General features: G+C 43.0%; 1 protein-coding gene across 1 annotated transcript; it reads right to left on the minus strand.

The window, feature by feature from the left end:
* Positions 1-8,923: 8,923 nt before the first annotated feature.
* EPOP (elongin BC and polycomb repressive complex 2 associated protein) lies at positions 8,924-24,300 on the minus strand. The gene has a single exon (XM_083408642.1). It carries the CDS (start codon positions 18,308-18,310, stop codon positions 16,424-16,426), a length of 1,887 nt encoding a protein of 628 aa, XP_083264768.1. The 5' UTR covers positions 18,311-24,300; the 3' UTR covers positions 8,924-16,423.
* Between the last annotated feature and the right edge of the window lie 647 nt (positions 24,301-24,947).

Below are 24,947 nucleotides of genomic sequence, written 5' to 3' on the forward strand. Positions count from 1 at the left end.
AGTGGAAGATTTAAACATTTGCAGTAACCCAGCACTTAAAAAGAAAAGGCAGAGGATAACAAGAGGGGTGAGCACAAATGGGACTCACAGAGTGGGAAAGGAACAAAAGTGTTATTTAGTCTAACCCCGTCCAATGCAAGAATCTTTTTGCCCAAAATTAGGGTTGGCATATTTCAAAAAGTGAAAATTTGCACACAAAAGTTGCTGAGATTCTTTTTTTGCAAAAAAAGAAGAAGTTTTTTGAGCTATTTTTAAGGAAATTCACCAAAATCTACACTTCAGACATGGGTTGTCATACATTGTCCAGATTTTCCCGGACGTTCAACCGCTTTCCACCTGGGCCCTGTTTCCGACAGCCGAATCCCAGCTATGTCTGGGGAAATTCCAGACGTGTTGCAACCCTACCCAACGTGGGGCTTGAAACCGCAAACCTGAAATTAAGAATCTTATGCTCTTATTGACCAAGCTATTCCAGGAGTCAGAAGGACATCTTTCAGATTCTTCATAAGAAGCGAGTGCGCAAATAGTGTCAATGACATCAAGAAAGGGTGGTGTGGAAATAACCCTTAAGCACAGTGTCTTAGAATTAAGTTTATTGAAAGCAGCAGGACTAGCTCCTGAGCTAACATGGTTAGGATTGAGCTATAAATGTGATCGCAGGAGTTAGGACGGGGGATAGGGCTGAATTGCAACAAGAGAGAAAAAGAAAGAAGGCAAGGAAAAAGCTTGAAGGGGGGGGGGGTTTCACCAGCATTTCCTTTCAAAAGGAGTGTTTTCTATAAAAGGCAGACAGTATCTTTTTGTTCTTTAGAAGAGGGTAAAATATTTATGAGATTATGAAACCAGGGGGGTGATGATCAGGTTGCAGAGGCCAGAGTTAGTTTTAGTGCCTGGGGTATGTAAATAAATATTTTACGCTATGTTTATCGGTTGTGGCTGCAATCCTGTGAACCCTTACTTGTGAGAAAGCGCTGCTGAGATCTGTGGGACCTACTTTTGAGTAAACAGGCATACTGGGCTGTTAATTGTGTACTTAATGTGTATGGATCTGTGTTACTGGTTTCATATGGCTGCCTCATCAACAGTTGTATATTAGAGACTGTGATTTACTTCTTGTTTCTATCTGATAATACTGTAATAGGCTTTCCCAAACCCCAATTTGGGAATTGAAGAGTATAGTTGCTGGTCAGATTTAAAAAAAAACACAGGATTTTAGTTGCGGTGGTTGATTTGACTGTTTCCTTGAATATTTTACTTTCAGTTAGGCCTTTGATGTGAGGCCCTGTATATTCACTTCTGTAACTCAAACTGAAATTGGTTCTGAATTAGGGCAATGATTAATGTTTGTATGCTGTAGTCGGTAAACTGATTTTTAAAAAACATTTAAAAAGAAATTTAAAAGAGAAAAAAGGGAACAATGGAAATGATACAAAGAAAATGGAAAGACAAAGCGGGGTGGGAGTAAATGAAAGGAAAACACACACTCTCTCTCTCATTTTCAAAGTGACGCATTCTATTTTCTTCTTCCCTATAACTTGATAAAATGCACCCCAAATTTCTCTAGAGTCCTTCTTCAAAGGATTCCAACCTGCTTTTCTCCTTGCTGTTTGGCAGATTTGCTGGAGGGCCATTTAAAAAAAAAAGAAAAAGCATTTAAGTTAACCAAGTTTTCCCCTTTATTTCCATATGGCCTCATTTAAGGTAAATTCCCCAAGATTGGCCTGAACTGCATCCACTGAGCCATTAACATGCAGATGTTAATAGCACAGTGAGATTCATAGTGTCACCTTGGCAGGCCGGAGTTAACATTCCAGGCCGATTGTTGTGGTTAGAGGGGGGGGCGTTTAAGGTTTGGCGGGTGTCCTCCCCTCCCTTATCTCCCAGAAAAGAAAAGAAATTTTCCAGGGAAAAGAACCTTCCTTTCAGGCTCTTCAGAGACTGATAAACCAGAGTTTAAAAAAACATACCCCAAGCCCTCCTCTCCCCCCCCCCCCGCCAGAAACCCTGGTCTATTCTTCTCGGCTGACTATATGTAAACATAATACATGAAGACTTTTAAGGAGGGCTAATCCTTCAACCCCCTTCCAGGCTTCAACTCCCCCCACGCACCCACCCCTCCAGATCCCAGATTAAGGAGCTGTAGCCTCGCCTTCCCCCTCCAACCAAGGCTTGCTGTTTTAACTTGCTTTTATCTAATTTATCATTGACACTTTGACACCACATTAAAATCAAGGAATCCGCAGCCACACACACACCCTCGCCTCATCTTTCCTTTTCCCAGACTTCTCTTCCGTACTTCATCCCGCCGCGCATATATATATATATATATATCTCCCCAACCCCAGTTATTCCCCTGACGTTTATTAAATGAAATAACACAAGCGCAAGCGCGCGCACACACACAGAGAAAAGAGGATTCAGGGATACGACGCTTCAGCTCTGGAAAGTTATTAAACAGGGGAGCTGCTGCCCATACAAAATTAAATTCCTTATTGATCCTCTTCCTATACATCTAGCCAATTTATTATTAGTAATCAGATCTATAAAATACAGAAGAGGAAAGGAACTGATCTCGCCAGAATTTTACCCCGCAGAGAGCAACAATTTCCAGCACCCTTAACAGTTCCTGGGATTATTTTAATGGGGGCGTGAGAATGGGATAATGTGCTTTAGATATATAGTGTATACTTATTTAAATACCACTATCCCAAGTTTTTCATTCGGGTTTGATTGAAGAGGAGAGGAAAACTTGCATTTCAAGAAAGAATCCTCTCTTCAGTTGTTGTTTTTTTCCGGGGGGGGGGGGGGGCGGGGTGTATGAAATTGGAAACATCTCTTTTGTATAATATTTCACATAGTTTATGGTTAGGTTCGAAGGGGTTAACATTTGTTCATATCTCACTCTTCTGTTCTTATTTTTCAAGATGTTTCAAAGCAGAACGTAATTGAGGGCATAAACGACACCGATTTGGAGTGCTTTTTTTTTAAGCCCAAATTCAGTTGGTTTGATTTGAACAATACAAATTCCCTTCGAAGGCTCGGTTGCAAAGGAAAGTTTCAAAACCGAGCAAATATACTCGTGTGTATATTTTTTAATTGAACTGTGGTTTCCTTCAAAGGACGGTTTAATATTCGCATGCTTGGACTATTATGATAAATAGTGCTGCTTCATTGAAAAGAACAGATTTCTCTATAAAGTTAAATTAAACTTAATACTTCTATAGTATAGTTCAAGCATTCAAAGTGTTTCCTTTAAGTATCTCAGTTGTGCTTACAACAACCCTGTAAAGCAGATCAGTCTTAATCTCTATATCCCTAGACTGGAAGAGGGGATGAGGCTGGCTTTGTTTTGTTTTTTTAATGTCACTATTAAGAGGAAAAACCATCCTGAGGCAACATATGATTAAAATATACCACACTACATGTATAAACCACAAATATTCAGCCTCACAAATACCATATAGTTTATTGCTACCACCACCCTGCCAATAAAATAAAATAAAATAAAATAGAACAGAACTTTTTAAAAATTAGACAAAAGGGGAGGGCGGTCTTCAGGGCTTTCCTAACACCTGGAATGATGAAGCTGCCTTATGCTGAGTCAGAGCATTGGCCCATCTAGCTCAGTACTGTCTACACAGACTGGCAGCAGCTCTCCAGCACTTCTGACAAAGGACATGCCCAGCCCTACCTGGAGTTCACAGGAAATTGGACCCAGGACCTTCTGCAGATGCTCTACCACTGAGCTACTTGTCCCGTTGGAGTGAAGCTAGTAAATTGTCCCAGAGATGCTGGGCAACTGCATGCCAGGCCCTTTCCCCTCATGCGGGCTAACCGAATTATTCTCGGAGGCAAGTAGGGCTCCTCCTGCTGATATCACACACAGACTGATATGGATGGAGGTGGTCTTTCAAATAACTGGGGGCCCAAATAATAGGCGTAGCCAGGGTTTATGTTGGGGGGAGGGGAGGACACCCACCTGTCATCCTGCTTTGTCTGGCTCTGTCTAGCAGATTCAGAATGAAAAGTCTCAACAACTATTTTAAATTGCTGTTTTATATTACTTTCTTTTGAACCCAAGTGCTCAGAAAAACCAGGTCGAACCATTTCAAATTGTCTGATTTTTTCTACTTTTAGTTAAGTATTTTTATTTATTTATTTGATGGGGGGGGGCAGCTGCCCCTCCACCCCCTGGCTATGCCCATGGCCCAAACCTTTTAAGACTTAAAGCAACTGTGGGGAACCCTTGGCCCTCCCGATGTTGCTGAACTACAACTCCCACCACCCCTAGCAAGCATGGCCAACAGACATGCTTGTTGGGAGTTGTAGTTCAGCAACATCGGGAGGGCCAAGGGTTCCCCACAGAAAGAAAAGTGAAGACAAGGCTTCTATATCTTTGGTAGCTACACAGAAGGGGGAATTTCATAAGGAGGGTGATGCCAGATGCACCTCTTGAATTTCCTATTCAGCTTTCAACATCCCTTCAGAGCGGGGATTTTAAAAATTGGATTCGGAAATTGTAAAAACGCCCCTACTTTTAGCTGTTTTTATATATGGAATTATTTTATATCGGTTTGTGTTTCATTGTTAAATTGCTGCAAGATGCTTCGTGGGAGGAGATTCGTAAATGAAAGGAACAGGAGCTTTTTATCCACTTCCCCACCTTTGAGAGCCATTTGGAAAGGAGGAGTCTCTGGGCGGGGAAAGGATCCTCAGGCCCTCCTCTCTTCGTGCTTCTCTGCCCCCTCCCCAAATTCTCTCTTCCTGAGCTTGCTATTGTGAAAAGCAAGCACCAGCTTCTGCCGGACTTCAGTGCTGCAGAACCTGTAGCTGCCCCTAAGGCCGACTAGGGAGCTCGTGACCAGATCCAGACTACAGACTTTGCAACTGGCAGACTATTAATCCTTATTTTACACTGCACCAGCCTTTAACAATACAATATATTGCAGGATGCATGTTGATTTATTATGACTAGCCAAAGTGACTGTGATCAAACCTCTGTCGTCGTCGGAGGGAGTATGCCTCTGAATCCCAGCTGCTAGGAATCACAAGTGAGGAGAGTGCTGCGGTGCTCAGCTCCTGCTGTTGGGCTTCCTATAGTTTGCAGGTTCGATCCTCGAATGTGACAGCTGCATATTCCTGCATTGCAGGGGGTTGAACTTCCTCAACCTCGGCCCTCCAGATGTTTTGAGACTACAATTCCCATCATCCCTGACCACTGGTCCTGCTAGCTAGGGATCATGGGAGCTGTAGGCCAAAAACATATGGAGGGCCGAGTTTGAAGAAGCCTGGACTAGATAATCCCCAGGGTCCCTTCGAACTCTTTATGTATGACACCTAGTTGGCTGCTGTGAGAACAGGATGCTGGACTAAAAGGGCCTTTGGCATCATCCAGCAGGGCTTTTCTTTTGAAGCCAGCAATGATAAGTAGCCTCCCAGAAGTACAGCGTGCCATTGTGCCCTTGGGACTTGTGCAGGAGAACTTACCTGCCAGCTAAAGGCGGTCATCTCACCCCTTGCTTTGTAGGAGGAGCCAATGTTTTCTAGATCCTGCTTGTCCACTGATTCCAGCATTGCCCACGAAACCCTTTCCTACCAGCAGTTTCAAATGTTTCTTTCTTGCATTACTAAACACACTTTTGGGAGCAGAGGCAGCATTAATCTCAAAAGATCCTACTCTTGACTCAGGGTTGACACAGAACTTTAGTTCCCTTTCCTTAGCGATAATGATGAAGATCCCAGTTTCTGTCCCCACATTAGCAGACACATTAAATATATGCTGTTTTTTAAAAATTAGATGTAGCAAAAAACCCGAAACAACCACCAACACAACACTTTAATTTTCTTCAGATCTAGGATTTGGGTTTGATATTTGCCCCTACTGGATCGTGATAATGCCGGATCTCGCCTGTCTCTGATCCCCCTCCTCTTCCTCCAGCGGATCTGAATGTGAAACATGTCTGGAAGGTGGTTGTATGAGGTTTTATAATACCTGTAATAATAATAATTTATTATTTATACCCCGCCCATCTGGCTGGGCTTCCCCAGTTTTGGCGGGAAAAACTTGGGTTCGGTGCAAAAGATCTCCTAGAGACTTGGGCTGAAAATTAGGCAGTAATGTCTATTGATTTCCGTTTAAATGTTTCATTTGTCCACTGCAACGCTGTGTCATAAAAAGGGCAGGCACAATCAATCAGGGAATGTGCGGCTAGATCACTCCCACAATAATTGACTTAGCCTAAGTCCCTCACCTATAGCTGTATGCTCTCCATCTGTAGCTCTCAACCCCTGGGTAAAAACTGCCCCATCGTTTTGACAGGGTCAAAGGACCATGAATTGAAGGAATCCAACATCAATCTCCACCAAAGATGCTTAAATCGGTACTTTTCACGGCATTCTCCAGCTCTTCAGAGCAAATAAAAAACCTGCATTTGTTAGAATGCACATTTGATTCAAAAGTGGTTCTCCTTTTTTTATTTACTTACCATATTAAGTTTCCAATCCTGAGCACACTTGCCTGGGAGTAAATACAACTGAACTTAGCGCGATTAACTTCTGAGTAAATATGCAGTTTATAATTTGTTTTGTCCCATCCTTTCTCCGAGGAGCTCGGTGGAGTGGGCTGGGTGCATATTTTACCCTAGCAACCCACCCTGGTAGGTGGATTAGAATGACCAGAGAGAGTGATTGGCCACTTAACATGGTTTTTGGCTGTGTGTGCACAATACACACTTTGATGCAAAGAACACACTTTGATGCAAAGAATTATGGGAACTGTAGTTTTCTCCTCACAGGGATATAATTCTCAACAACCCTTAACAGACCAGTGCCCAGTTCTTTGAAATATGTAAAGTACACAGCTTTGGTTGTTAGAGCCACATTTAGCTATTGGCACCAATAGCATCCCACCATGCTAGTTTTTGGCTGTTTTTTATTTTGATTCTACACTGTTTTATGCAGTCTTAGCCAATGTTTATGCCATCTTGGCTACATTATGTTATGTGTCTGGGTGGCCTTTTACATTGTTTAGTGAACCTACCCAGCGGTTTTGTTGAATGGGTGGTAGGGGAATTTAATAAGTGGCCAGATTCCCTCAAAGGTAAATTCCAGTGGTGCTTGGTGTAGTAAGATTGCAGTTTTACCTCACTTGTGACAAGACTCAAATGGCAGAGCTGTAGTGTTGGTGAAAGAGACAATGTTTGGTTCTTCACAATGACATGGTGTTAAAGCGGAGTCCTTTTACCACCTGTACCAACCTCAGGTAGCCACTGGCTTTGATTGCTGGTGTTCTATTTCCTCACAGGAATAACTCTGAGCCCTCTTAGTTGTCACAGGTTGGAAGAATTCAGTTTTCTTTGGCTCAGAATTTGGGTTACTTCATTGTAGGAAAGTAAGATATGCACATTTTACTTTGTGGAATTTTGCTACTCACAGCTCTTGAGGTCTGTACAGAAGGAAACAGGCGCCAAAAATTGGTCTAAAAACATGAATCTTTGTAGCATTGGAACTGTTCAGCTACTACTAAGATTGTGAAGAAGAATGGAGGGGGAATGATACCTTGTGGGGAAGGAGTGTGCAAGCTTTCAAAGAATTAATTTTTCGCCTGCCTACTGAAGAGCTAAAAGCCTACGGTCGTGGAATACACACAAAATCAGAAAGCTTGCATTAGCTTAAACCCATCAAACTATTCCCAGCCAATAAAACATATATAGCTTTTGCTACTTCATTATCTTCTGCAGAAAGCAGAACAAGACAGCCAAACAGCCATAAACAGGATGACTCCTCGAATTATGTAATTTGTGAAGGGGGAAAGCTTCTGTTAAGAACAACAGCAACATACACACACGCTTGTTTTATTTAAAATGTCTTTTTATTCCTCAGTCAAGGATCCATATTGCACACTGGGGATTACAGTTTTTTCCCTTATATACAGTACATACAACAACTTAAAATAAATAAAACGTACATATCGCTGCCTCCCCCTTTCTCTCCTGCCATCTTCTCAAGTCAAGTATATTTTGGGAAGTGTGTTGGGAGGAGATGGAAAACTGAACTCTCTCTCCCCTTCCCTCCGTGTGTTTCATTTTCCAAGGTGTGTTCCAAAAATGGAAAGGATGGTTAAAAAAAAAAGGACAAAAATGGTGATAGGAAATGCAGAATTTTAAGGAAATTCATCTGAGGAGAGAGGATGTAATTGTAGCTACATGTAACAAAGGCTACAATCCTATACTGTACATGTTTACCTGATTTCCACTTTGGATTGCACTGCAGATCATATACATTATTCACTGGGAAAAGCTCATTTTTCACTCTCTCTCCATCTCCCATTTCCAATTCCTTTGGAGGAAAAAAGTAATAAATATGTTTGTGTTGTGTTTGCAAAGTATTCCTCTTCTCTGGTTCAGAACTAAGAAACTTTAATTAATAAAGACATTCCCAGATTACTAGCACCTTACTTGTGTGTTTTTCCTTATTTTTCCTTCTTGGAAAATGGAGAAACACTTCTTTAAAACCTGAAAGTGATGGTCAATGTGGTGACTGCATATTTCCTCTTTCCTTTCTTCCAACCATCTCTCTCTCCCTCTCCCCGCCCCCTTCAGCCTTCCCTCAAGTCTGACCAAATATATATTTCTCTCTTGTACAGTTCAATTGATTTACCTGAAAACAGAGGCTCATTCTGCTTTACATTTCAAAACTAATTATGCAAGGCAAGGAAAAAAAAGAGGGGGGGATAAAACTGTGGAAGGGAACCTGAGAAACTCACCTCTACTTTTGTATTCCCCCCTCCATACAACTCCACTAAAAATAGTAATAACATAACACAGTCTATATATATCTCTGAACTGAGAGCACCTGAGTGTGGCAGGTAGAAGAACACACTAGAGATAGTTCTGTTTGTGTGAGGTTTTTATTCCCCCCCCCCACCTTTTCAAAAAGCAGTTGCACTGTACAAAAGGTTGTTGCTGATTTTTTAAAAAGTATTTTACTTCTTTTTGTCCATTTCTTCCCCCAAATAATCTAAGGAGGCCTGCTCGCTCTCTCCCTTGTAAAAAGTGGATCTTCCGATTACCCTTTTTGAACTAATTTGAAAGCTGCCACCACTCTGTTGTGAACAATTATTGTATTATGTTGCTAAAATATGAGTTTACTTGGGAGCTGTAGAAAGAACTAACACAATTCTCAGGCATGTTTACTCAATTTCTTTCTGAGTTCAAGTGGGTTTACTCCCCTGTACATGGGGGGGAAAACCCCCACCCATAGCCAAAGTGTTGCATCCAACTAAAATTTTACTCAGGCTAGACCCATTCCAGGACCCAAGTTAGTCATACCCATTCATTTCAATAGGTCTCCTCTATGACTAACACTGGATACAGTATTGCAACTCTATAATTAAAGGAGCAAAGTTAATGGTACTCATTCATTTCAGTGGTTCTACTCTGACTATGCATACCATTGGATGCAATTTTGCAATACTACAGTAACCTGGACTAGGCCCATACACCCACTGTTTGCTTTTCTTCCTATATGTTCATGGAGCTTTAAGGACACAATCCAGGGGGGAAAGTCATATGGAACTTACACAGGAGGATATTAGCTTTAAAGCCCCAGGAAAAAAACACACCAATGACTGCTTCTCTATATTTCCCCCACTGGAAATTTTTGATGTGTTCAATTTGTCCATCTTCAGCTTCTATCAAATATTTTAAGATCTTAAGTTATTTGTGTCTATTTATAGAATTGCAAAACACTTCCAAAAATCTTTCAGAAAGATACAGCAAGTTGCCAAGGAATTTTAGCATGTAAAAAGGGCATTTACAGATGGGGAGAAGAGGGATTGTTATATTCTGCACACAGAATAATTCTATGTTGTTGAGAACTTGTTTAAGGGATACGAGAGGGAATATTTAGGCATTTCATGGAATGCAATTCCAGAATGTATATCTATTTTACACACTCCTCCATATGCTTTCTCCCCATCTGTTAATAGGCTGCAGACACCACTTTCTTGGAAGTAAGCCCAGCTGCACTCAATGGTGCTTCCGTCTGAGCAGAGACATGCACAGGATTGCACTGTGTGATCTCATCCATTTCAGTGGAACCAACTTACAAGGGCATGATTTAAAGTCAAAGTCAGAAGTAAATCTCAGCAGGATTTACTCCCAGTTACGTAAATGCGCTGAGGACAACTTCAGGACTGCAGCCTCAATTGGCTAACTTTAATCTAGACTCAGTTTAAGCAAAATAAGCAGGCAGAACATCTTCCAACTATTGTTGTTTTCTACAAGTATCTGTCTTAGCAAAAACACACACACATAAGGCATAAATAGAACCCTGTGATGAAAGTGCAACAGTGCTGCAGAGATGATAGTGGCTTCTACAGGTAAGGCTTAAATCGTTTTTTGTTTTAAATTTCTTGCACAAGAATAAAGTGTTTGTACACGGCATGAAGTATTTCATGCATTTTTAGTTCTGCAATGCAATTGTGAAACCTATCATTGGTTAGAACAGTGGATCCCAAACCTTTTCGCCTCCATGGGCCACTTGAAAATTGCTGAGGCTCTTGGCAGGCCACTTAGTGGTTTTTCTGCATGTTGTAGCAACTGGGAATTCACTGTGCCAGATGCTGTATGGTTTTTAATTGTATTTCTATTGCTTCTTTTATTCCGTACGATTAAAACTATGATGCAATAAAATGCAACAGAAGAAACAAAAGAAAGACAAATACAATTTTAAATATCAGACCAACTGAATGGAGCACGTGGACCAAAGTCTGGGAACTCCTGGGCTAGAATGTGCAACTGATTTGAAAATGCCCCACTTTCACATCCTATCTTGCACTGATAACACTGACATATGCCAACAGGGGCAGGGGGAAGAAAGAGAGGCTCCAAGGACCATTGCGGACAGTGTTGACTGTCCAAAATGTCATCAGCTACCACCACACAAACTGTAAATATTTTTGCATTTTTAGGAAAAGGCTCAGAGGTCATCCCTGCCAGTAGTAGGTAGACTGAGCTGGCTGGTTCTGGTGAAAGATGGCACTGCTAGCAAAGGTGAGCAAATTGTCAAGTTATTTAAGCTCTTATTATGATGGTTATTACTACTACTGGAGTGGGTGCCGCTACTGTCTGGATTTCATAACTTCCGACACATCAAAACCATGCCAAACATTTGGGGGCGCGTGTGTCTCCCTGGCAAAGGTGGCAATTGGCAGATCAATTAGGTTACATTTTTAAAACCCTCATATTTTCACAGGGATCGGACAATACACATTTGCCAAATAATCTGACTGTAACGGCCACCTTTGAAAGGGCCATCACTCAGGTGAAAACTAAGAAGTTCCCATGTTTACATGCACTCAAAATAGCCAGAGCTGTCGCTTAGCAGAAGTTAACTTTGTAATAATAATAAAAAAGAAAATGAAAGAACAATACATGCAACTTTAAAAGCACACCTGCATCTTTCTTACACTCTTTGGACATATGTGTGAATGTTCTCCATGCTGCATTTTTTTTAAAAAAAGTCACTTTTTAAATTTACGTACAGGCTAGCAAATATGGAATGTATATTTGCATCACAGCTGCAGGAATGACGTGCACATTTAGTGTGATATATGAAAACATCTGGGAATGCACCTGAAACCGGTACATTGCAGCTTACAAAAATCCAGTAACTTCCCATCTGTGAAACACACTCAAAGTGAAAAGGTGTGTTCTCATCAATTTCAACGGAGGAAGCAGACCAGAGCACAATTTACTTTGTACAAATGCTTCCTCCACAGAAATGAATGGGTCTATATACATGTATACACATGTTCCATCTGATCATCAGAGGAAATGTGAGGTTCTGTATTTAGGGAAAGGAGATTGCAACCCTGCTCTACAGAATACTACTCCTGGTAACCCTCAGATCACTGGATGAAATAACCTTTTCAGCTGAAGCTGTTGTTTTTTTTAAAAAAAATTAATGGCAACTGTTTTTAGATGTTTTAAACTGGTTTTTTTAGAACCTTTTTTCAGGGTGGGGAAAAGGATGTTGTTTGCTACCCTAAGGAGGAACGGTGGGATAATGAAGTTAATATATAATTTATCACCATCACCCTACAATCCATGGGATTTTTGCCACTAAAGAAGCAGGACTGCACCCCCGTAACGTGCTTCCAGAGAAGTAAATTCAGTGGGACTTGTTTCACAAGTCAAGATGCTTAGCACTGCAGCCCTAGTCTCTGAGGTGCTTCCAAACCTGGCAGCTGCTAATACTTTCCTGAATAATACAATTCAGGATAGGTATATGCACACATTGTGTACTCGTAATTTCTTCCTGCACGTTAGCATACACATACATAAACCACATGTGTTTTCTACGCACAAGCTGACAACATAGGCATTCATGTGATAAGTACATGCTCTTTCCAACATGTAAAAAAAAGGTGGGGCTGGTGAGTTGAATACCACCACACCAAGCCTTGAAAAAGGAACACATATCTATGCATAGCTGCATGTACATTTTAAAGAACAATGAAACTGAAATTATATGCAAATTATACACACACATCAACACACAAATGAGATGGGGCACAATCCGCCTGGAAGTTCTCCTGCGTGATCCCTCCAGAGATGAATGGGTGATGCACAAGATGGGCTCTCATGCACCTCCCATTCAAAGGGGTTTGTGAAAGAGGACTCCTGGTGGATGGTGCCTGAGATTCCTGTGTAGCAAGTGGGGCAGATGAACCAGAGAAGAGGTTATTCTTTCCTTATATAATGAGATATGTAAAATGTCCCTGCTAACTGCAATCTCCTGCTTGTGCTTTCTCGTGCTTGTTAACAGTTCAGAGTTTTTCTTATATTTATATAAAGGAAAGGGAGAGGGGAGCATTGTGTTTAAGCCCTGATCCTGAGAAGGCTGTGTATGCATGCACAGATAAATTACACAATTTATGTGTGTGTGCATAGGGATCTCCTGTGGTGTAAGACAAGCATTTTCCCTCTCTGAATGTAACACCCCCAGATTCCACAGCCTTCTGCATACTGGTCAATATGCTCTGGAAACCTCATTCCACAAACTGCTTTCACTGATTGTTGTGTCTTTTGAAGCTGCTCCCCCCCACCCCCATTTTAACAAATCCCTTCGATGTCATCTTTCATACTGAATTTCTTTCTGTCTTTCTTTCCTTCTTTCCTTCCTTCCTTCCTTCCTTCCTTCCTTCCTTCCTTCCTTCCTATCACTCTTTCTTTCTGTTTCTCTCTTGTCCGGCTCACTATTACAAAACTCCCAATGAAGTTAAAGGAAGAAATTGAAAGCTGGGGGGGGGGGGAGGGAAGGAGTAGGGAGAGGACATGTCAATATTTGGCCACCACTGAATTCCACATTCCTCCGAAAATAAGGTGTGCAGTTAAATGAACAGGGCTGTCTGCCTGGCAAACACCAGAACCCCTCCCTTCTTTTATGCAAAGTTGGGCTCAAATTTTGAACACAATAAGACAGGGCTGGGAAGGGTTGTGAGGCGGTTTTTGAAGAAAATTAAGACAGCAGCAAGAAGAAAAATCTCCCCACCCACCCCCGTCATATTCCTCCAGTTTTCCCAAGTCACCAGAACAGCCAAAAAGACCAGGCTATACAAGTTGACAGCAAAATAAAATAAAAAGCCCATAACCCTATTTTTTTCCTTCTGATATCAGCAAAAACAACTTACGATCTAGGCAACAAATATTCAAGGCTGGTTACTGAAAAGGGGGAGTTTTCAGTCACAACAATGTTAATTTAGTCCTCCACATACAAAGCACCCAAGTTATGCTGTGTTCCCAGGAATAATCTGGTTTCATTCTTTTCGTTCTTAGGGGAGGGGGGGAAATCTGGGGACAATTAAAGTGGAAATCCTCCTTCATCAAGGTAGCCCAAATGAATGTATTCTGCCCAAGAGAATTCATACAAACGAATTTAAACCCATTTTTTCCCCTTTAGGGGCATGGGAAAGCTACTCCTCATTTCCTTTCAAAATTGATTTGAACAATACAAATTCCCCTTTCTCTCCAACAAAAATGCAGGTTGTTAAAGGGAAAAAATAAACCAACGGAACTACACTAAGCATATTTACTGAGTTCCACTGGAATTCCACCCTTATTCCTCTCAAAAAGAGTGTCAAGACTTCTGCCTGCAGAAGGCAGAATATTTTGGCCAGGGGAAGGGGGGAAAAAAAGGTTTTGCTATTTTAAATATGTTTAATCAGAAGTGAGTACCAGAAATTGCAACATGGGGTTATTCCCTTGCAACTGTGTCCAGGATTGCAACCTTTTAAAAGCATCTTATTTTCTCCGTTCCAAGTTCACTTGCCACTTCTAAAAATCCGTGAAACCCAAGAAGCCAGAATTTCCCCTTAGTTGAAATCTGCAATTTTAATCCATTATTTATTTTGTTTTATTTTCCCCAGGTAAGATTCTTGGGGTGGTGGTGAGGAGAAAATGTTGTTTTAATAGAAGGAAGGTGGGAACAAAGACTGTCCAAAATATGACAATTACCCGGAGCACAGTCACTAGGCAGTAAAAACAAGTCTATAACGGGGGCTTACTTCCAGATAAACATCTTTCGACCTTTGGGTTTAATTCCCAATAATTCCAGAAATATTCACCTTATAGAGAACGACCCTTTCTTTGCACTGATTAAAAAACTGTTCTGTGACCTCCACTGATTGCACAGCAACTCCAGAGTAACAGTTCTGGCTTGTGCCCTGAGATCCAATTTTGAAACGAGGGAAATATATAGGTTGAGGTTTGGTTTTGATTTCAGGCAGGCAGGGAAACCTCTGAAGACAAAGAGGAATAATAAAAGGAAAGAACATTTGTTTGTATCAGGGAGGGAGGGGGGTGTAGTTTCCTCTGACAGTGTGGTTGGGGGGGGGGAGAATCTCTCTTTTTTCTGCATTCCACTTTGGAGATCAAATTGTCCATCTGCATTTCATTGCAAATTTGCCCCTGGATCCAATTTCTTTTTCCAGTAAATTTTTAAATAAACAGAATGTTACCGAAGGCTACTTAAAAGTCAGGGTTCTATTAGGCAACAAACAACAACCTCCTTTTTAAAAAACACAACTGTTTCAAGTAACCCTTTTCTCTCCTCTTTCTTTCTTTCTTTCTTTTGGTTCAAGCAAGATCAGGGATTTTTTTTTCCTTTTTCCCAAATGAAGTTGTGTCTCCCACTTCTGCACCTTTTCAGTAGACAGTGGAATATACTTAATTTTGCTTAAAATCACTTTTTGCACCAGTCAACACGCACACACAAACAATCCCAAATTTAGGCAAAAAGAAGGGGGGGGGGAATTCCATTCTACTAAAAAAAAAAAAAATCCCCTTGCAAAATTCTGCTGTTGGGGATAAAACAGTCACTTTTGTCTTGCTTTAGTTTTAATCAGGAAACGGATGGAGGCTGGGGGGGGGAGGAGTGATGCTTTGATGAGTTTAATGTGCGGTGGTTGAAAGGCCATGCCATTTCTCTTCCAAATTAAGGAAGAAAGGTGGGGGAGGGGAGGGGAGTATACTTTTAACTTGGCAAATGAGGGAGGGGGAGAAGAGAAGGGTCTTTCACTGGGGAGGGGGAGGGGAGGCTGCCTTGAAACTTTCTCATTCCTCACAACACACCCACAACTCTTTTAAATTTCTCTGCTTGGAGCAAACCACTCCAGATTAAAAGGAAGGGGGAGGTCAGCTATGCCCCTAACTTCCTTTGTGTCTTTTCCCCCCTAACAGACCTTTTCTGCCCTCCTCATATTAAAATGTTGTGCATATTAAGCCAAAGTATTGCTACCATAAATATCTTTTTTTTTTAATTACACAACACCAAATTTTGTTCTCCAATCTCTTTTACACTCTTTCAGTACTGCTGTGTTTTTTGTATGAGTGGGGTTTTTTTCCATTTTAAAACATCAGTTACTCCACACTTGAGGCCTACTTCCAACCAAGGTTCAAATTTCAACATTTCAGAAGTTGTGGGATCTTTTGAAGAAAGTGAGGAATGAGAAAGCTCTTTAAAACAAAGCTTTTGTTCTTTTTAAAGTAAAGGAATGCCAGAAATTCCATTTGTCAAGGCATCCTTGAGGGTTAAAAAAAAAAGTAATCATGACTGGAAAGTCGGATCTCTTCCTACCCTATTTAACACATTTACTTGAAAATAAGTTCCACTGATTTCAGCAGAACCTACTTCTAAGAAACTGTGTTTTAAGATCACAAGCTGCTGTCACCAACACACTTATTTGGAATTAAAGGCCACTGAAACAAAAAATGTTACAGCCGAGTAAATATTTTTTTTCAGATTGCAATATCAGATTCTCCATCTCTCTTTTTTTGGCTACATATTCAATTCGCTTCGTCCCCCATCCAAAAAAAAAAAAAGTCAACCTGTTGCACGTAAACCAGCTTATATCCTCCATCTAGAAGTCCTCTAAACGGTATCCCCGGAATTTCAGGCTGGGGGGCACGGGGATGGCATTGCCCCCCAGCTGCCAGGTCCAAAGCGGGTGCGTTTTGGAGAGGGCGCACGAGTCTTTTACGCACAGAGAGGACGCAGGACACAGATCCCCATCAGAGCCGACGACCAAAGCGGGCGTACAGGGAAAGGTACCCATCAAAGAAAACGGATTCCTGGCAGGAGCCGGGCTGGTGTGGAGCAAGCGTTTGTAAGGCGGCGTGGCCCCCTTTTTGGTCGTCTTCCTCGAAATCTTTGGGGGCCTCCCTTTGGCCTGCCTTTCCTGCTCGGCACGCCTGCGTTTAGCGTTCCTTTCTAAGTCGCTGCCGCTTTTGGCCAGGCTGAGGAGGCCGGCTCTGGAGGCGGAGGAACTCCCTTTGGCCTGCTCGGCCCTGCGCAAACCTTTCCCGTCCACATTGAAGCCTTTGGCGTAGCACCACAGCTTGGACTGCCTGATAAGCCTGTCGAATTGAGCTTCCCTCCCCGACCCTTCCTTGGAGTCCTGGTGCAGAGCTGATTCCTCAGCCTTGTCCGGCTCGCCAACGTCCTCACGGGAGCAAAGGAAGTCGGCGTCCTTGGAGAAGTCTTCGCGCTCCGGGGCGCACGACTCCGAAGCTTCCCGAAAGCCTCCCTTTGGCTGCGGGCCCTCGCTGGGGCTGCTGGGACGGGCAGGGAAGACGGGAGAGCTCCTCGCCTCCTGCTTTACTCGGGGTTCCGGGTCCTCACGCGGGGGCACCTTTGGCGCGATGGTAGGAGCCGGCTTGAAACTTTCCAAAGTGGAGGCGCGCAGCGTCCTGGCCCAGAAGAGTAAGTTCGGGTCAGGGCGCAAGGCTTTGGTTACGCCCGAGAGGGCTTGAGGAGAGGCAGCTTGGGGTGGGATCCGAGGAAGCGCCGCCTGCCTGTAGCGGGTACTCTGCACCGAGTCCCCGCTACACAGGGAGCTGCTTTCCGACCCGGAGGAGCTGCCTTCTTCGCTGCTGCAAGATGACTCTTCGTCGTCGTCGTCTTCTTCATCGTCCTCTTCCGAGGAGTCGCTGGAGCTGGCCGGGCTGGACGCGCCGCTGGAATCCGAGTCGCTGGAGTAGCCGGCCGACGTGCCTTGCCTCTTGGGGCCCGTGAAGGATGCCGAGCGACCCTTCTCCTTGCCGAGGCACCCGCAAGCCGAGCGCTTGGTGCGCCCGGCCTCCGCCTCGCCGGGCGCTTGGCTGGTGCCGTGCGCCCTGACGGCCGAGTGGAGGAGCTGCAAGTCGCCGGGGTAAGCGCTCAGCACGCCGGCCAAGAGCTGCTCTCGGCCGCTGCGGCTGTAGGTCTTCGGCAGCGGCGCGGCTTTCTCGTAGCCTCTGGCGAACGGGGCCCCTAAGAGCGCGTCCCGTTTGGCGCAGCCGGCACCCACGTTGGCGCGAAAGGCGCCGTCGGCTGCGCTGTACGCGGGAAGTAACCGGGGCCGGTTGAACAGGTCCCCGGCTTCCCTCCTCTTGCTTTTCCTCTTCCTCTTCCTCTTCCTGGGGGCCAGGGCCTTGCAAGAGGTGCAGAGGGCCTCCAGGTCCGCCTTGGAGATGAGCGAGCACTTGACGGCGCGCGTTGGCACGGACTGGATGGCTTTGAGGGTGCGCAGCTCCTTCAGGTCGCAGCGGCGGCTCTGGATCTTGAGGCTTTCCATCTTCTTGCTCACGGTGGCCCTCGGGATGTCCTTAAACAGGTCGCTGAAGACCTGCGTCAGGGCGAACATCCGCGTGCCGTTGATCTGCAAGTAGCCCAAAGTGATGCCGTCGATTTCCTGGTAGCCAGCTTGGAAATCTCCATTGTAATCCACGGTGGCGGCGGCAGGAGCCATCCCGCAGGTCAGGAACATGTTTGTTTATCTGCTTCTTCGTAAAAAAAAAAAAGGGGGGGGGCTTCGCAGCCACCAGCGGGGAGGGGAGCTAGAAAGAGGGGGTTCTCTCCCAACCCCTCCTCATGCTCCCTCCTACCCCCCAAAATCAACCCGCCGCCCTTGAGTGATGAATTCTCCTTTCGAAGGCATCCCTTGAGGCTCCAGAGCCGCCTTTTCTCTCTGCCTTTCTTTCTTGCTCCACTCTAGAAATCCAGAGAGGGTTGCAAAGGAGAAGATTGTGATCTTGCCATGGTCCTTTCCCTCCTCCTCCTGGTACCTTTCCTATCTTAGTCTGCCGGTGTGTGTTTGGTGGGGAGGGGAGGGAGGGAAGAAACAAGGAATCTCCCCCCTTCTCAGCGTGCCTCTTTTTTTTTTTTAAAAAAAAGCTCTCCTTTGAATTTGCAGATAGATCTTTAAAACCAACGAAGTCCACAGCCGAAGAAAAAGAGAGACAGTAGCACACACATTAAAAAAAACCCCACTCCGTAAAAGAGGTCTTTAAAAGCACCCAGGTTGCACACCAAAATCCTTGTCGTGTCCACCTTTCCCCCACCCCCCTTTGGCTTCTTTCTTCAAGACAGACTTGGAAGTACAGTATATTATAGGAAACACCCCACGAAATAATTTTCTCCAGAGCGCGAGCTGATTGGGTACTTTAACCTGGTGATGTCATAAAACCCCCAACATTGAACACCCACCCCCACCCCCACGTAAAACCCTCATATAAAAAACCCCCTTTCATTTAAGAGTCGATCTGACACTGTCCAAAGAAGTAAGAGGAGCTTCGTATATACATGTGAATTGAGAGGCGGAGGTTGTGAAAAGATTTTTATGTATGTGCCTACGTATGTAGCCCATACAGCCATTTCCCTGCCATTGCTCTCTACACAATCTCTGCAATCTTTTCAAAGTACTGCTTTTACATTAAAAAATAAAATAAAACCTGCAGAATATTTCCTTCGAACGTTTTTAATGTTTTAATACTTGCCAAGTGTATTACATTTGAAGGCCCCCCCTCCCCCACTTACCAAATCTCTAGCTAGGATTATATATCGTCATAGGCTTTTTTAAAAATCTGCTTTATTGGGAGGCAAATGCAATTTTCTTTGATAGCTTTCTGTCTTTGGGAATGCTTTTTGGAGTGGGGAGAGGGTGATAGTCTTTAGAATTTTATTTTAAAAAACCCCTGCTAAGCTTAAGAATGACAGGCACCCATCAGTTCGCACAAGAATGGCTTGCTCTTTAAAAAACCAGATCAATATTTTTTTTGCTCTGCAATAATTACACCCCCTATAACATAATTATTATTATTTAAGCATCTTTTATTACTGTTTTCTCCCCATGAATCTTTTGTCTCTTTGTACCTTTCCCAGATAAGTTTTCTTCCTTTCGCCAACCTTCTGAATGAATTGTGTTTTTTAATTAGCTCTTCTTGAGTCCTCACCTTTTTTTTTTTTTAAGAAAAAGGAGAGTATTGGGGAGGCAACTGTTTTGTTACTTACTTATAACAATATATGTGTTGCAATACAGCAGGAAGTTGTCCAGTTCCAATGTCATTTGAAGTGAATGGGAGCTGCACAAGAGCTAAGAACACTGATTCTGTGGGTTTTATGTAAAAATCTGTTGGTTGCATTTTCTAGCTCAAAACAGTATGTAAAGAGATTTGACAAATAAAATAACCAGAGTGAAAAACCAGCTTATTTTCTTTGGAGTAGGAAGGTTTCTGTTCTTACATGGAATTGTATCTTTTCTTTTCACAACTGCCATTTCCACCCCACCCCCCAAAAAAAATTAAAATTAAAATTGGTGGTGAGGTACAAAAGATACCTCCACACTTTTCATTCCTACACTGCCACATAAAGACTCACCAAATGTTTTCAAATTCAGCTCTCTGTGGTATGTTCTAGACTTCTCAATTGATTCAATGGCCCATTGCATTTGCAACCATTCAGCTGGATTAAGCATCTTAGGTGATTTCCTGTATTTTGCCAGTAAACAAGTTGCTGTAGAAAATATTCACAAACAAATCCTTGGTCTTAACTATTAAAATATCCAAGCCACAATTGCGTTGGAATTGAAAGGGAAGGTTTGATTCTGTTTCTCTTCTAAATATTCCATAAAATCTCTTTCCAGCCCATTAAAAAAGAAAAAGGAAAAAAACATAGGGAGTTTCCCACCAGACATGTAAAAAGTTCAGCATTGTCTATGAATGCTCTCCACTTTGATGTGTATATGTCTTATAAATCCTGTTCAGTCTGTAAGGTGTCAAGTGCCATTGATATACAGTTTTTGCATATGATTCGCATTTGCCTCTGTTAAGCCTACAGGTTGTCGGAATTAACCGAGATCAAAGGATCGTAGTTCATTCCATTCTGTGGGGTCAGAAATGATTATTGATCTTGTTTTCATATAAAATAACCAGCTATATTCCCTTCTGTATAAAATTGTGCCTGAAGAAAGCTAGTTTGCAATCTGGTCTTTTGAAGTTGAATCTCTTCCTTTGTCAATTCTTGGAGGTGGACTTTTACTGATTTCCATGGAATTTGCTTTCAAGTAAATATATATATATATTTAATGCTCAGGGTATCATAACCGTCAGGATGCTTAAGCAACAGTTTTGTCCAATGCAGGGCGGGATGTGTAGATGTATAGGTACCATTAATTCATTAATTTTATTAAATTTGTATGCCACCCTTCATCCCTAGATGTCGGGGCAGCCAACGTAATTGGTGTGCCAGAATAGGTTTCCAAGTGTGTGTTTTCCGTACCAAGTGTGAAGAAGGCTGTTGAGCAAAGAACAAGGAGCTGCATCCCAACCCTTTTGTAGCACATGGGTAATTCCGCGCTTTTGCCTCTACGAGGAAATGGGTGTTGCAGCTGCTCTTGTGTTCTGCGGTGGGCATGATGTAACCCTCTGCTTCTCCTTGACTTCTCTGGAAAGGAGCCAGGGGCCACAATCCAGTACACAGCTATGCACCTTTCAGCCCATTGTTTTTTACCTTCACTGTTAGCCTGACGATTTCTGGTGGGAAGGCGGCATCCTTTTGTTGTTGCTGCTGCTGCTAAATTTATATGCATGCTTTCCCTTTCCACTAATCTATGTTCTTTCATTTAATTCCACCTTTCTTTAAAACATCCTCTGAGGGAAATGATTTTTTTGCATGTATTGCCAAAAAAAAAAAAAAAGGTTTTGTTTCGGAAGTTGATCTTAAGTCATTGATTTCTACTTCTGTGAAGGCACAATCCAGTGGGAAGTTCTCCTGCACAAGCTCCATTTATTAAAATTGGGGGCGGTGGTGTTTTTCACAGGAGAACTTCTCCTGGACTGTACCCTTCCCTTTTTTTACTCCTGATTTGGTAAAATGGACTCAGAGGAAAAGTGTCACCTTTGGGGTTCCTTATGTAAAATTGTCTTTAGGTGCAGAAACCCCCAGATTTTGTCCCTTCACCATACTTCATCGGTTTTGTCTTTGCTGTCTCTCCTTGTCTCTCATATCTATTCCACGCTGCCTATCTTTGTACATCATGATTATCCAACCACTCCTTCCTCTATATCTTTTATTCACTTCAGTATCTGACCCCTTTTCTCTGCTATTGTTACGCATGTTGTTGTTTCCCTTTGTAATGGGATCTGCCCCCCACCCACCCAGCCCAGCAATGCAGATTTGATATGGGGACTTAACATCCCCAGATTGGATCTGAATTCAACAGTGCTTTGTTGTTGTAAAAAAAAAAATCAACAATAAACCAAACGGAATTCACCAACCTTCATGATAAAGTGATATGTGATTTAAAAAAGCATGTTGTTATGTTGAATGCGGCTATTAATGTTGCCCTTGCTATATGTTTTTCAAAAATAAAAATCTGAATCGCTTTTTCTCAAGAATTCACAAACCGAAAAACGCAGCAGTTCCAATCACCGCAAACTGAAACACTTTTTTGTCATCCTGTAGCTTCTCCTTCCCTTGGAAATATTTTCTCCTTAAGGATACAATACATACTATATATGTTTACTTTCAGGAATTTCATTTCAGTCAACAAGGCCTGGGCTGTCCCCACTTACCTGAGAGTAGGGCTCTCAGGAGTCAATGAGATTTGCTTCTTAGTACATATTTATTGATGTACTTGGAAGCTATTAGCTTCCAAGCAAATTGTGTGTTTAGGGCAGGGATGGCAGTGGCTAGGAACACAATCTTTAAAATTTGAAACACTGGATTAGGAATATACCAAACCATTGGAGGAGTCCCTGATAGCTGACAACTTTATGAGTTGTGCAAAAGAAGAAGGGAGAGATTTGAAGTAAGGGGCATGTGACCTTATTTGCATGTATTTCTCATCAATTATGTCAGTGACCCAAAACCTCTGACTTTTGTTTCTACTGTTTTTTTTTAAAAAAAAACCAACGGAAATAAATGGGAGATGCCTTTATGCCATTAACAAAGATGAAGGTTTCAGAAACCTTTCATTGGTTAAGAAAATGACCACGTTCCCCTAAATAAAAATCCGCCTCTAATTCTCCCAGAAGAAAAAATTCTCTCTGTGTGTGTTTGCGTGTGTGTATGTGTTCATGTCTGACTGTTTCATCCATTTGATTTCTACTTGTTGCGTGACACAGAGGTTTGGATGGGCATCTTAAAATAAGATTCCCCACTCCTTTTTGCAGATGTGAAGAGGAGGATCCCTGATTGGGTTTTTGTTTGTTTGTTTATTCCCACTGAATGCTCAAATTGCAGGCAGCCTAATCAAAGTAAAACAAGGGTGGAGGGATGCTGGTTTGCTCACGGTGGGCAGAATCCTCTGGGAAGGTCTCCTGCACAAGCCTTCCTGAAATGTGCATACTTTTGCAGTGCCATCTTATTTCAGTGCATTTTGTGCATGAGATCTTCCTCTGTGGCTGTGCCGTACACTGGACTGCCTTAAACTCCTTGGGATTGTTTTCCTTTTAAAAAAAGAGAGAGAGAGAACCCTTGTAATTTGTACTTTTGGAGACGGGCAGGTAGAGAAATGCGCCCTTCCCCCTGGCTCTCTTAATTGTGCACACTTTCAAGTGCATATCTGAGCACATGGTTTTGCCCCACCACAACTGAATCACTTCTGGCCGTCCTTGATTTCAACCTGCATGCTTGGTATGTGTTTAATAGAGCCGCTCTCGCCCTGGGGAGCTTCTGCCAACACACAATTCAGGACAGCCTCCTTTTCTGCGCACGGAGAGCAATGACGGCTACCTACGAAGGGATCGAACTGGACGTGATGGGAGCAGGCTTGCGTGTCAAAACCCAACTATGCCCCATGCACAGAGAAAGCAGGTGGATATTAAACAGAATGAAACAGCGGGGGGTGCACAGGCAGCGATGCTCAGATCCCCCTTTTCTGCATGCAGCTGGGCTCCAATACAAGAGGTGATCCTGGGGTGGGGAGCAGCTTGGAGCAATGCACACAAGAAGGTAACGTTCAGCTCCTTTCCTCTGGTTCAGACATTTACTCATGAAACTGGACCGCCACCCCGTTCTTTGTGTTCGGAACAGATCTGGGCTGGAACGCACAGATCTGTCACATCCATTTTGCTTGTAGCAATAAGCCAGTCGGGACCAATTCGGGATCCAAGAATTGCTGCTGCGGCTTTTGTTTGGTGGGAGTTGGCGGATTCCCTGTAAGTTTGCTTCAAGTGTGTACTTAAAAACATGTAAGTGTGAGAATACGGTGAAGGCTGCATAATACAGGTCTCCTCTGCTGGGAGCTGTGATTGTCTTCATCTGAGTGCAGTCCCCTTGTTTGAAGCCTGTCTTTGCCCCCTGTGCAGTGTTTATGAAATGGCCCTCGGGTGCCGCAGGAGATGTTTTGTGTGAGTTTATTACTTCGCTGTCATACTCTTCAGTGCTAATCCAGATCTACCCCAGGAGAGTGTCATTCCCTTATAGACCTGTCACGTTTGGCCATTGCTAAAGGAAACCAATTTTTTTAAAACCATTCCCAAGGCTGTTAACTGAGGATTCCACAGGATTCTTTGCCAGCCGTCAAAAGTTTTCTGCAGTCGATCTTGGGTCAAATTTTAGCCCCCTCCTTCTGCAAGCACTTGGGAACAGCCGAAGCATCGATGCCAGAGGCTCATGTTCACCGTAACTGAGCGCTCACCTGGAAGGTGGGTTTTTACAGTGTCCTTTAAACCTTGATCCAGTCCTAAAGCTGCTGCCATTGGAGTGAGGCTCATCGATTTTGACTGGACATAGGATTGTGTGGCTGCTCACCTGGTTTTGAGATGGGAGCTGCAAATGAAGCCATACTCATTGTGATTAATTCGTTAAGTTCCTTAATAAAGAGAGTCAATCAATGCACCCGTATTTTGCTATGTTTCATACGGAAATGGCTGACTTGCATATGTTTGCAACAGTGTAAAAAGAGCTCCTTACACCGCCGTGTTTGTTCTTCATGCATTCCAAAAAATATATGGAGAGTGACAACTTGTTCTTTTAAAATGCACTCATTTCTTGCAAACGTCTTGGTGGGTGGGCAAGGGTGGGGGCCAATTTTCATGCAGAATTTGGGATTAAGAATCCCACCCAAAACAGCACAAGTGCTGTGTCCCTTTAAATTGTCCATTAACCACAGCAGCTCAAGA

The sequence above is a fragment of the Podarcis tiliguerta genome (assembly GCF_965153285.1).
Source record: "Podarcis tiliguerta genome assembly, chromosome: 13".
In the NCBI taxonomy this organism is placed as follows: Eukaryota; Metazoa; Chordata; class Lepidosauria; order Squamata; family Lacertidae; genus Podarcis; species Podarcis tiliguerta.

What these genes read in the sequence shown, in the direction of transcription:
- EPOP (XM_083408642.1), bottom strand. Translation starts at nt 18,310, where the DNA reads ATGTTCCTGACCTGCGGGATGGCTCCTGCCGCCGCCACCGTGGATTAC.